This window comes from Panthera tigris (genome assembly GCF_018350195.1).
Source record: "Panthera tigris isolate Pti1 chromosome D3 unlocalized genomic scaffold, P.tigris_Pti1_mat1.1 chrD3_random_Un_scaffold_96, whole genome shotgun sequence".
Taxonomy (NCBI): Eukaryota; Metazoa; Chordata; class Mammalia; order Carnivora; family Felidae; genus Panthera; species Panthera tigris.
In genome coordinates, this window is record NW_024962171.1 from 29,687 (window position 1) to 43,911 (window position 14,225).

Below are 14,225 nucleotides of genomic sequence, written 5' to 3' on the forward strand. Positions count from 1 at the left end.
GCAGCTGGGAAATGCAGATCCGAACTCCTTGACTCTGAGTAATAACACGAGACTTACCAGGGCTCCTTGGTTTCTAATGAAACCAGCTTATGCCATAGCTACCAACTCTGAAGCCACTGCCCAAGGTGCAGGTGAGCCTGGTTATTGTTCTCAAGGATGCCGAGAGAGAGAGTGGGTGGGTCAGCACTGCCTGGGACAAGGGTAAAGTTTCCCACTGTCTGAGACTGAGTGACTGATGCAGGCTGGAGGGCTACCCTGCATCCCCAAGGCCTGTCCCTACCTGTGCACTTAGAGAAGAGCACTAGAAGGATTGGAGTCCAGGCCATGATGACACAGACCCTGGTCTCCACACTGGGCTGGGGCTCCCCAGGCCTCCTTTTCTCCTCCACTCTCTGCCACAGAAAGGGCTATCCATGTAAATGGGGTCCATCCAGTGACTGCTAAGCCTGTCCATGAACCCTGGTGCTGAAGCTCAGCTCACATCACACACTAAAGAGGATGGAGGTTGGCTTCAACCCTGGGGAGACGAAGTGTATTCAGTGACAATATACAGTCTCTGACAATAAATTATGTTAAAAATAAATACATAAGACAGACATTACTGAAACTGTAAAAAAAAAAAAAAGACATTGTATAAGTGTATGAGGATAATTTAACCAAACGATGTAATTGGGTACCTTTAATAAAGAAATGTATTCTTTGGAAAGCCAAACCAAAGCAAACAATATACAGTCTCTGCTCAGGGGACTCAGTCAGACCGGAGGGAACTCATCTGCTGAGTCCCCATCAGGGAGCACTGGGCCCAGTCCCAGCTTTGTGTCTTCTTTGGGTGGGGAACGGGCCTCACTGAGCTACTGTGTTAGAGACCACTGGGGGTTGTATGTAAGCGATGAATCACGGGAAACTACCCCCAAAACCAAAAGCACACTGTATACACTGCATGCTAGCTAACTTGACAATAAATTTTTAAAAATTAAAAAAATATTTCTCCAATAAAGAAATAAATAGCAAAAAAAAAAAAAAAGAAAGAAAAGAAATACAAAAATAAACACTGTACATTCAGAGAATGCAGTTGCTAAACTCCAGGTTTGGTAAACAAACACTGCTTTTTGGTGAAATCTTTACCTTGGAGGAGAGGGTCATCATAAGTTCTATCTATTTAGTTGGCTTTCTTATTTGGAGGCAAAAGCACACCCCAGGGCCTGGGATAAGTGCAGGTTACCCTCTGTCTTGAAAATATACATGTCAATGTAAAGTTTCATAAAACATAGTATGATCGTGTGTGCCGTCATCTGGATGGATTTCATGTTCTGCTCTACCCATGTTTTGCAAGCTGAAAATATAGTAGTGATGTTAACATTTATTAGTATTAATATACATTTTGTTTAACTTTTTAGAGGCTCCATGGGTACTGTGTGTAAGAAACGGCAAGAGTTACAGATTTCAGGCCAGAAACCCCAGGGAATATGTTCTATTGCTATTTTGCTAGTAAAGGTACTAATCATCTCAATAATTGTTTCACATCTTGGAACCTAAGGCCTCAGGGTTTCATCCACCTCCTCATGTGTCTCTGTCACTGTGATAAACACCACTGTCCTACACTTGACAGTGAGCTCCACAGAAGCTTCCCAATGAAGAGGACCAGGGACAAGGAGCCAGGGGTTTTGTCTCACTTCCTCGTTATCTGTGACTCCGTCAGTAACGGTAGCCGCTCACACCGATGTGATCTGCACCACAGAAATTCTCAGCCTCGTCTTCAGGCTGCAGCCCAGAGATGAGCAAAATTGCTGTGTTAGTGGAGGCATCTTTGGATCCAGAGACACGACTGGGGACCCCAGGTCCCAGCTGCTTTTCTAAGTCTAAGTATTACAGGAAATACCAGGGATGGCTCCCTGCCTTCTGCTGGTAGCAGTACATGTTTTGACCACCAACGCTGAAGCCACTGCTCAGGGTGCAGGTGAGTCTGGCTGTTGTTCCCAGAGATGCAGACAGGGAGGTCGGCTGGGTCAGCACAGGCTGGGACAGGGAACCTGCAAACACAGACACAGCAGAATGAAGAGAAGGGACAGGGTGCATGTGATTGGGGAGCTGAGCCAGAGGGATTTGACTCAGGCTATGGACCCACCCTATGGACTGAGGCCTAGTTTTATCTGTGCAGTGACAGATGAACAGGAGAAAGACAGGGGTCCAGACCATGGTGACACAGCCCCTACTTTAGCCACAGTGCTAGGGCTGGGCTGCCCATAGTCTCTCCTGTCCTCTCCCTGCAGGCCTCACCGAGGAGGGGCTGCTCATGCAAATATGACCCCCCTCTGCCTCTCCCTCCTGTGCACTCACAGGAGGGGTCTGTGGCCCTTGGACAGGGAGACTTCCTGATGCACTAGTTTCCCCCTGGGTGGGCCTGGAGGAAGCAGCTGCTGGCATCACACTCAGGCCCAGGTTCAGGGACTGGTCCAGGCCTAGATAGGACACATTTACCCTGTCCCCACTGGAAGGAGGGGCCCAGCCCCAGGGCCTCTTGTCATTGGAGGGCTGCCAGCTCGAATCCCCTTTCCTGCAGAAACCCCCACACACAATGCCACATCACCTCCTGCTGGTCTCTGGGAGAAGCTCTCCTTCTTGCCCAAGGATGGCAATCTTCCCCTTCACCTGCTTCCCTGATGCCTGAGTTTCCACCATGTGTGTGCAGCGCTCCAGAGAAGGACAGAAGTCCTCCTGTGCTGTCCCTGATCACGTTTCCTCCGTGGATGGGAGGAATGTCTACCAGGAGGAACACGTGCAGTCCTGACCCAGTGGAGCCTGTGAACTTCTGTGAAGCTAAGGATAAGACACAGGGAACAGAGAGCAGGGGGGTCTCTCCACATGGCAGGGCTCAGAGGAGGCAGGCTGACTCTGGGAGCCGAATGTGAACTGGGCTCGCTGAGGGGACACACACCTTCACCGAGGAGGACACACAGTGTCAGAATGCTGGGCCCTTCCAGAGCCAGGCAGACAGGGCACAGCAAACTCTGATGAGGCTGCTGCATGTGCGGAGACTGAAATAAACCTCTGGGTCTAGTAGGGAACACTGCTGGGCCATCCTGTGACCTCGTCTCCATATTTCTGGTACTTTTAATTCCAGCTGTGCCTCTGCAATGCTGCTCGTTAGAGACCTACCTCCACAGCAAGTCCTAGGACTGAACTTGAAATAAGAAGACCTGGAAGGAGTCACTGGGGGTCAACTGGAGAAAGATGAGAACAGAAAGATGAGAAAGATGTCCCCAGGTGGGACACAGTGAGGTGACTGGCTGGACCCCGGGCTGTGGGAGATGGAGGGATGGTCCAGAGTGTCAGGTCAGGAGGGAGGGTGATGCCCACAGATACGGGGATGCCCTGACTGACACAGGTGAGGTGAGATGGGAACCAGGTGGGAGGCAGGGTGATGGGGTCTGTTGTCCCTGTGTCCCATGGCAACCATGGTGTGACATGTGGAGAGTTGTGGAAACATCACAACAGGCATGAGGGATGCCTTTCCTCCCCCATAGGAAGGATGTGGGTGTTACAGTAACTGCTTGACTGGCAGCTTAGTCTGCATCATTCATTCATTCGTTCGTTCACTCATTCATTCCTTGAATACACATTTAAGTATTGTCCACACATGTCAGATCAGCGCTCATCACAGCATGAAAGAAAATCTGATTTTTATTCATTTCAGAATCGCTGGTACGTTGTCTGTTTCATATAATTTGCATGGTTACTGTTTGCCTTTCTCATTGTCTGTGTTTGGCAGTCCAACTTATATCACACAAAGGTTCCTACTCAATCAGTTAGTGCTTCTTTATCAAAACATTCTTTGATACACTGGGGAAAAGTATGCAATTGTATATGCATCAAATTTGAAGATAAAGAGTATCTATCTATAACTTAAGACAAAGGGGAAGAATTAAAAAGAGTAATTGACACATCTGAAAAATACAAAATCAGCTTCCATTAGTCACCATGTAATATAGAAGTAAATGACCAATATCATATTGCTTAGAAATAGCAACTGAAATCGTAGCAGTTTGAAAACTAATGAATTGATTATATATTCATTCTAATAAATGGCGGAGTCACAGTAATCAGCCAGGATCCCTGACCATGAAGGGAGCCCTGAGTCAACCCAAGAAACTCTCAGATAGGTTCAAGGCACCACGGGGGAGAAGAATCCTTTCCTGCTGGGAAGGCCTGGAGTCAGTGGAGCAAAGAAGGATTTAAAAACTGGATGTGGGAGAAGAACCCAGGGCCCTGGAGTCCCTCACGAAGTTGGAAGGGACAGAAAGATCCAGCTAACCCCTAGTGGCTAATTTTTTTTTTCAACATTTATTTATTTTTGGGACAGAGAGAGACAGAGCATGAACGGGAGGGGCAGAGAGAGAGGGAGACACAGAATCGGAAACAGGCTCCAGGCTCTGAGCCATCAGCCCAGAGCCTGACGCGGGGCTCGAACTCACGGACTGCGAGATCGTGACCTGGGAAGTCGGACGCCCAACCGACTGCGCCACCCAGGCGCCCCCCCCTAGTGGCTTTTAACATGAGTCAGAATTACAAACAAATGCAACAACACATCAGTAATTAAGGGTTTTTAAGGGAACAAAGGGAATACAAAGGTTAACAATCTCCACCAGGCCAGGAAAGTGCTTCACCACATCAGAGACAACACAGCAGAGGGCAAACTCCCAGCGCTGTGTCAGAGAAAGCAAGGCCCTGCATTCCTTTCCCCAGGTCAGGAGCCCAAACCTCCTCCAGTTTATACTGGCTCTGGGAGCAGGCCCCTGGCCCCTTCCCCTTGCGGGACGGTTACTTCTGCTTCGTTATAATGTCAGTCTCCACACGAGGAGGAGCGCAAGCTGCACGGACATAACCTAGGATGCAGGTAGGGTCCTGTTTTCTAAGTGTGCCCGTGAGACACGATGGCCACCTTTCGCAGGGTGACAAAGTCCCCTTTCTGAATATCGATCCCGATGACTAAATAAGAAGAACCCGCTCACTCCTGCTCTGAGACTCAAGGCTTTGCAAGTTATTCCTCGTGATCTCATTATTTTGCTGCAAATCCAGTTTCCTCTGTGAGACCACACACCTGGCAGTCTCTAAATTTCACTCTGGGTGGAAAGAACTCAGCTTAGTTCCGAGACAGCAACTTCATTTTCCTCTCCCTCTCTCTCTAAGTTCTATTACTTAAATATATAAATTATAATATATGATATGTAAATTGCAACATGGAACATACATATAATGTGTATATGCAATCTGTAGTGTTTTATATTATACAAGATATCTATATTTAATAGTTATATAATACAGTTACATATGTGATAATTCAACATATTACACATATTTAAAATGTGTTTATATATTGTTTATATATTATACATAATTTTGTAATATGTAATATTTATTTATAATAAATATCATATATATATATTTTTTTTTTCTTTTTGCCCCTATCAAGGACCCAGATGCCCTGGATGACAAGGTAGCACAGTATGACAGAGACCCTTGAAGGAAAGCTAGAAGCTATAAGGTGACAGAAAGAATGGGGTTGATGACTGCCATACAGAGATGACGGGAACAAAGGAGTGCAAATGCCCCCCCACCCCCACCCTCCACCACCCCAGCATCTTTTCTCTTCAGCCCTAAAGGGATCTCCTTGTCTGTGAGGCAGGAGGTGAGGAGAGGACTCAGGACAGGACAGAGAAGTCCCATCCTCCCCTCCCCAAGGGTCTTTTACCCTAGACGCAGGTAGCATGGCAGGTGATTTGTTCATTGTGCGAACTTCTCCAGGTGTGGGATTGTCTGTCCCTACCTGAACACCACCTGGGCATTGACTCCATGGGGTTGGAGGATGAAACATGGAGCGAGGGAGTGAGTCAGAGCTGAGGGCTCATGTGGCTCCAGGGGCACAGGGGCTGCAGAGTCACACTGCCGTGGGGACACTGCCTGATGAGTGTGCGAGAATTATTAGAGTAGTTCCCTAGTCGGTCAGCTCTAGAAGCTTGTCCTCACAGGACCGGTCCCACAGTGCCACCTGCTGGGCTTAGACACCAAATGGTCCAGTCATTCTGAAACTTCCTAGCACTCTTGGAATGATGTCCAGACTTTTGCAATTGGATCTAGAATGGCTTCATTCCCAAATGCAGTAGGATGAAGAGATGCCCTCTGTCTATTTTAGGAATGGTTGCAATTTTTCTGGGTCACCGATGACCTCCGTGTGGTTAAATACATGGTGTATTGATTGCACAGTGCTAACGCTACCAGGTATTACCTGACATTGGAGTTTGCCCTTCCAGGTGCCTGGGGTCAAAACCAGTCTAGTGTCATCTTAAACTTAATGAAGTCCTTAAAGTTCTCAGAGTACCAAGATGGTTCAAACTCATAATAGTTCTCTTGGACGCGTCCTCTAGTTTAACCTTTGTTGCGGTGGGGGGTTTAGATTCTCCTGATAGATCCCTTCAGCCCACACTGCAAGGACTTTTGATGCCTGTCTTTGCCATGAGGACAGGATGCTGTCAGGGAAATGTGTCTTTTGCTCCTTATTTTTCAGCATTCACGTTTTCCCTTGAAGTTTAGCCTGGCAAGTGCTTATATATTTGACACTCTGATATACTTCATATATCAGTTTTGTAATTAAATTTTTTTTAAATATTTATTTATTTTTGAGAGAGAGAGAGAGAGAGAGGCAGAGAGAGAGAGACTCAGAATCCAAAGTAGCTTCAGGCTCTGAGCTGTCAACACAGAGCCCAATGTGGGGCTTGAACTCACAGACTGCTAGATCATGACCTAAGTTGCAGTCAGACGCTTAACCGACTGAGTCACCCAGGCACCCCCATTTTGTAATTTTCATCAGTATGAGGATAGGTATAAACAGAACATTACTATAAATGGAGGCCTCCTCCCTTCTGAGGGGTTTTTCTATCTCTCTTGGACCGCAAACACTCATGACCTATTACTCTATGTAATTCATGGCGGTTGGGTGTCTAAGATCTGGGTCCGCAGAACAGATGTATACCCAACATCTTCCCAACAAAGGAACCAGAAGGAGTGAGCAGTAGATATTGAGGGATTAAACTGGGGGCAGCAAGCTCATGGCAGGATGGCACTGAATATCGACATGGATTTGGACCTTGTTGGTTACACCTTCACATATTAAGTCACCCAATCCACGGTCACAGTGTTCTCTCACGTATTTAATCTTTTTAATGTTTTCAGCAATCTTTTGCAGGTTTCAGTTTGCAAGTCTTTTGCTACTTGTTTATTTTGCCTCCTGAAATTATTATTATTCTTTTTGATGCTATCCTACATGGAATTGGTTTTAAATGTCCTTTGGGGCTTCATGTAGGCATAGAGAAAACCACCCGAGTGTTGTAGGGAATTACTATGTGAACTCCTGTAGGAGATCTTAGACAGACCCAGGTTTGGGGTGATGATAGAGTCTGCTCCCCATTTTGGAGCAGGAGGGAGTATGAGCGGGGAGCTCTGCGTGCCTGACCATGAAATGAGCGATCTCACAGGGCAGACTCTGAGCATAGGATGGCTTTAAGAACTAAGTGGATCCTGTGCTGCCTCCGTTTCTTATAGGGAAACAGAAAAGCATAAAGATTTTTTTTTGTTTGGGAAATAACAACTCATTTATATATTTCAGAACTTGTATAGTTATTTGTGAAACATATATTTCATAAGCACCAACTAATCTCTGACTGGTACAATGAGGGAGTAACACGAAGGGTCAGGAAGGAGCCGTCTCTGTGTTCCTGCCCCAGTGGTTCCTTCAGGACTGAGAGGAGAGCTCTGCTTCCAGAACTCTGATTCTTCAGGGTTTGGCCCCTGGGAGAGGACACCAGACCTCCCAGCACCCAGCGCCTCTCTGCTGGCTGGCCAGTTCTCCTTCCTCCAGCCTCCAGCATCTCTCCACACCTCCTCTCTGAACACTTATTCCTCTTCTCTTAGATCAACATCATCTAAAAGAAGCCCTCTAGCTTTGACACCCACCTTGGACTGTTGGATTATTTGAAGGTGGAGACAAAAAACGTATTCCATTGCAATTATTCATCTTTTCTTTTATATTTACACAGGATTGCTCAGTTAGTAACCTATAAGTTTCTGATTATAAATTATTCCCTGGTAATTATACTTTTATTTTATCGATTCATTGCTACATTACTGAGGCATTTTTAAATACCCTTTAACAAGTTATAGAAATCATTAAGTATTTGTCCTCTATAGTAAAAGACCAGTAACCATAAAGTGCATATTTTCAAATACAAGATAGTATTTGACATGTGTGTTAATGTCAAGTGTACATAGGTATCAATAGCATATGAAACATACACGGACAAACGTTCAAGGATGTTCACCAGAAGGTAATTTATGTTCAGGGTTCATGGGGACCTTCTATATGAATCCGTAGGGAAGGAGGTTGCCAAAAACCATCAGTCCTTCCTATGATGTGTGGGCATGTCCCACCTCTGGGAATGACAGGTGATGAGAGTGAGGGGAAATGAGTCAATCATGAGATGGGAAGGAGCTCAAAGATTTGGTGCATGCCCTGGAGAGGAGAGAAGGTGAAGCAAGGAAGTGAAGGGGGGGATTAGGAGAATATCTAAAGCAGAGAGAAAGGACCCCCTCTGCCTGGTTCATTGCAGTTTCCCCACACAGAGCCCCTGCCCCTCCACAGAGGAGTGTCTGAGGAACCTGCAGAATGTAGCGGAATGAATGTCTGAGGGCATAAGGAAGGTGGACAGGCACAGAGAACCTGTAGGAAGATTGATCCAGTCACAGCTCAGGCCACTCTCAGGTCAGAGACGCCCCTGTGAGCTGAACAAGCTGTCATCGGTCACTCACCTGTGTCTCCCATTTTGGGAGATTTCCACCTCCTGACTCCTCTCGGGACAACCTACAGCCTCTCTTCCCATCGGAAGAGTCCCGCCCTCACCTGCCCTCCCTGACATTTGGTCACCTGGGCAGGCACCGTAATTTTGCTGACTTTGCAGCTCCTGCTGCTCTGGATTCCAGAGTAGGAGCAGATGGAAGTTCTGGAATCCTGCATGGGGTGGGGCTGGGGGGGTGGGGAAACCACGTTCTGCAAGTGAGGGCAGGAACTTCTCTCTGAGCTGCACTTGGGTAGCAAGTAGTGTTCTCATATGCATTGTATTTTGCAAATTAACATGGAGCCATGCAGGAAATATGACAGTACAGCCTCCTGAGGGCCACCATGGGGACTGAGGACAGGATTTCTCTCCTTCTTTCCCTTCGTTCTTGGGAATGGAGTCATTCATGCAGATATGGGGCATGTGTGGCCCCTGCATCACTCTGGGCTGATGATGGTTCTAGTCAAGGGAAAGGAAGAGATGATCTGGGTTTCCTATGGGCTGAAGGAAGATCAGCACCCGGTTTTCTCATGGGATTAGATGGGTCACAGTGCAGGAGAATCATACTTGGGGAAAGGGTCATTGCTCCCAGTCCTATTGAAGCAGGCTCGGGCTCTTCCCATGTGTAAGAGAGGGGGGCATCAGTCTCTGCTCTCTTGTCAGGCCACAGCGCCCCCTGGTGTCCACAGAATCATAACGTGTATTTGAATCTAATTAGTACTTCAAAATCAGGTTTTTAAATGCAGAACAACCCACTTACTAGTTTTGCATGGAAGTGAATAATACACAAGTATGCAAATGGGAAATGGCATGTGCACAACAATAAAAAGTGGAAAAATCATACTGTCAACCTCTTTTAATAATAAATTAAAAACATAATTTAAGAAGAAGTAAAAATGGTTCCATTAAAAAAATGAATAAACAGACCAATTTCCTTAGAAAAAAAAGACAATATTATTAGGAACTATTCCATAAAAAGGCATAAGATGTGGTTAACTGCACAAAATACACTGACAACTTTCAGAGCTCATAGTTTCATAGTTTCATTTGTTTGCACTTCTCTCTCTCTCTCTCTCTCTCTCTCTATATATATATATATGTACATATATATATATATTATTATAGAAAGAAATATATATATTCTTATAGAAAGAAATACATACACTTGATATATAAAATACAGAAAAAGGGGGGTGCCTGGGTGGCTCACTTTGTTGAGTGTCTGACTTTGGCTGAGGTCATGATCTCAAGGCTTGGCTCTTGAGTTTGAGCCCCACATCCCGCTCTGACCTGACAGATCAGAGCCTGGAGCCTGCTTCAGACTCTGTCTCCCTCTATCTTTGCCCCTCTCGTGCTCACGCTCTGTGTCTCCCTCTGTCATAAAGTAAGATTAAAATTTGTTTTAAAAGTACAGAAAAAGGAAAATTGTAGAATATTATGAAATATTGATGCAAATGTTCTAAATGTAAGATATCAATAGTGAGAATCCATTATCAGACTAAAATAGTCATATAAAGTGACTATACGTGATTTATTGCAAATATAGAGTGGGATTCCGTATTAATAAATCTTCTAAGATAAGGCATCATATTAGTAAATAAACAGATGAAAATCCCATGATCTCAGTAGACCTTGAAAGATTCTTTGAAAAATTGAAAGCAAAGTCCTAATAAAAACCACATAAAATGGAAACAGATAGAAGCATTTATATTGTGACAGCACATTCTCTCCTACACATATAGAACTCACTCCCACAACCAGGGAATTAAATAATGGGGTGGTGGAGGGGAGGACATTTCTACAAGGTGAACAGGCTAATGTGACCTAAACACCATTATCATTCAACATCCTTCTGCAAGTAAGTATTAACAATGCAAGTGAATAACAAAAGTCACTGGTTGGATCTCAGCACGGATGGGAACGGACAGGGACTCATTTCAAAAGACCCAAATGTACGAATCAGCCATAGATACTCTGGATTTTGTGACCCTGTTTCTGCCCTAACATGACATGGTCACTGTCCTCAGGGTGGCCTGTTTCTGGCACCCAGGAATTTGCGCTCAGTTTGAGAAAATCAGAAAATATCTTGCTCCCCAGGACAGGCTTCAAGGAGAAATTTAAGAGGATGTGGAAAGATTTGTAGACAAATTCTTTGAGGCGGGTGACAGACCTCAGCTGATATCAAACAAAGAAACAGCCGATGGGGCCAAAATGTCATGGCTACACAGCAAGTCCCATTTCTGTGGGGACAGCAGGTTTTTGTCTCACTTCCCCACGGGCCTGGAGCTCTGTGTGAGCTCTCAGACTATCATCCCATGCTGAGCAGTAATAATCAGCCTCGTCCTCAGCCTGGAGCCCAGTGATGGTCAGGGTGCCTGTGCTGCCAGACTTGGAGCCAGAGAATCGTTCAGGAACCCCCGAGGGTCTGCTATCATCCCAAAGGATTATGGTTTTGGGGGTTGTGCCTGGGAGTTGTTGGTACCAGCTCACAAAATTGCTACTGATGTGGGAGCTGCTTCCAGTGCAGGAGATGGTGACCCTCTGGCCCAAGGAACCTGACACCGAGGATGGCTGAGTCAGTACAGACTGGGCCCAGGACCCTGGAAAATGGAGAGACACAGACAGGGTGAAGCAGGGATCTGGACACAAGAGGGTGGAAGCAGGGCCCACGTGTCCTCCCAGAGCTCCTTTGCCTGTCCCCACATCCAATCACCTGTGCAGTGAGTGAAGAGGGTGAGAAGGACAGGAGACCAGGACATGGTGGAGACCATCACCAGTCCTGTCTGCTGTGCCCCACAGCTGAGCAGACTTCCCCTAATCTCTCCCTTTTTTATCCACTGAGAGAGGGAGGGCCTGTCCATGCAAATGATTCCCCAGCTCTCTGAGCCCTCACTGGACCCGAGTCAGGTGCCTCTGCCCGTGGATGTCAGGGGGTGGGCAGAGGAATGGCTGTGTGGGGCCAGGCTGTGCAGAAGTCACAGTTATGAGTCTCGAGCAGAAGGCACAGGCAGTGCAGGTGGCAGGTCTCAGGTCTCATCACCCCTCAACCCTCAGAAATGGGCCCTGTGAGCCCCCTTGTGTCCAGACTCAGAAACATCATTGTGCAAAATGGTAACCAGAAACCAAAAAAGGAGCTCCTGTCCCCCGTTGCTTTGTCCACTGCCCCTTTCCTAGGGCCAGGCCAGGTATCCTTCTGGGTAGCCTCCCATATCCTCAAACCAGACTTTCTGCACTTCTCAGACTCCTCCGGAAAAGCCAGGCCATGTTTCCCTGTATGTTTCATGGGTCAGGACTGAGGTGGTATTTCTACAAAATGCCACTTAGATCAGAATCATGTCCGGAGCTGTGGTGAGTACCAAAGGACACGTGGCCCCTTCTGTGTAGGATTCTGTGTTCTTTCCTATTATGTGCTTCCTCCCTGGTTTCCAGATCTCTCCTGCTCTGAGGTTCCCACAGGCTGAACAGAAGCTCTCCTTCTGTCCTCAGTGCTGTGGGAAGGAACAACTGTGTGTATTCCTAGGGGCACTGTCCACTAAAAATCTTTGCCATCTGTCACCATGTCTGCTTATTTGAAACAACAGTTCTCCACACAATGTGGTTAGTGATTCCCTCCCAGGATCTGTCCCCCCAGCACACAGACACAAGTCTGCAGGGGTCCTGTGTGTGGCACTGAACCCAGAGCCCAAGGACAAACCTGCAGGAAGTTCCAAGAGGGAAGGAGTGACCGCAGCAGGTGCTCTGACAGGGATCAAATGACACAGTTTATGTATTAGTCACCACTTAGCCAAGTGTGCACTTTAGAAATGGACAGAAAACATACACAGACACTTCTCTAACGAAGACATCCAGATGGCCAACAGGCACATGGAAAGATGCTCAACGTCTTTCCTCATCAGGGAAATACACATCAAAACCACACTGAGATACCACCTCACACTAGTCAAGTGGCTGAAATGAACCAATCAGGAGATTATAGATGCTGGAGAGGATGTGGAGACATGGGAACCGTCTTTCACTGAGGGTTGCAAACTGGTGCAGCCACTCTGGAAAACAGTGTGGAGGTTCCTCAAAAAATTAAAAATAGATCTACCTATGACCCAGCAATAGCACTGCTAAGAATTTACCAAAGGGATACAGGAGTGCTGAGGCATAGGGGCACTTGTACCCCAATGTTTATAGCAGCGCTTTCAACAATGGCCAAATTACGGAAAGAGCCTAAATATCCACCAAGTACTGAATGGATAAGAAGATGTGGTTTAAGTATACAATGCAATATTACTTGGCAATGAGAAAGAATGAAATCTGGCCATTTGCAGCAATGTGGATGGAACTGGAGGGTATTAGGCAAAGTGAAATAGGTCAGTCAGAGAAAGACTGATATCATATGTTTTCACTCTTATGTGGATCCTGAGAAACTTAACAGAAGACCATGAGGGAGGAGAAGGAAAAAAAAAAGTTTGAGGGAGAGAACTCGAGGGAGAGAGCCAAACCATAAGAGACTCTGAAACACTGAGAATATACTGAGGGTTGATGGGGGGGGAGTGGGAGGAAGGGGAGGGTGGGTGATAGGCATTGAGAAGGGCACCTGCTGGGATGAGCACTGGGTGTTGTATGGAAACCAATTTGACAGTAAATTTCATATTGAAAAAAATACAACAAAATAATTTTAAAAAATAAATGGGTGTATGCTTTTGTGTAAAAAAATTCTCTCAGTGACATGATTGAAACTCAATGACAATGTTCTTATGAATATGCAGATACAATCACTAGGATACTTTTCACAGATCTGTATTTACTACAGAGAAAAACAGATAGAAATTGTGGGAACAATGTAGAAGGGATGCATTCTCTTGGAGGTTGAATAGGAGTCGATAAAGTTTTTCAAAAATCATGTTTTCTTTGTCATTAGTATAGCATGGTGGAATTTTTCTGCAGGTAGGAGAGCCCAACATGATGTCCAGTGAAATCCCATGAGGGACCTATTTCTATGAATTCCAGAACCATCTCTGTGATGCAATTACCAAGCACTGAGGGAGCTTCCAGGAAAAGCGATTTGGGGTCAGACTTGTCTCTGCGGTGAACACAGCTCTACCTCTGTTCTTTGTGTCCAGCATATTCAGGATAGAAAAAAAGCTCATTCAGAAATCCATGAGTAGAGGAATGAATTTTTATTATCTGAGGCCAAGTGGGCTGAAAACTTTCTGTCAAAGATTCCATATGTGACTGGTGGAGAGATGGCGATAAGGGGAACTGTGTCCCTGAGGTCACTGTCACTGTGGCCCTTGGTTGGGACAGAAGAATTTTCAGCAGAGATCCAGATTGGTGCAGGTGTCGCTGGAA

The 14,225-nt window shown here is 46.0% G+C and overlaps 1 gene segment (V, D, J or C); it reads right to left on the reverse strand.

Annotated features, from left to right (window-relative positions):
- Positions 1-10,994: 10,994 nt before the first annotated feature.
- On the reverse strand, positions 10,995-11,727 carry LOC122236259. The segment is given in 2 exon segments: positions 10,995-11,485; positions 11,599-11,727. Coding segments are annotated over 2 exon segments (438 nt in total).
- Between the last annotated feature and the right edge of the window lie 2,498 nt (positions 11,728-14,225).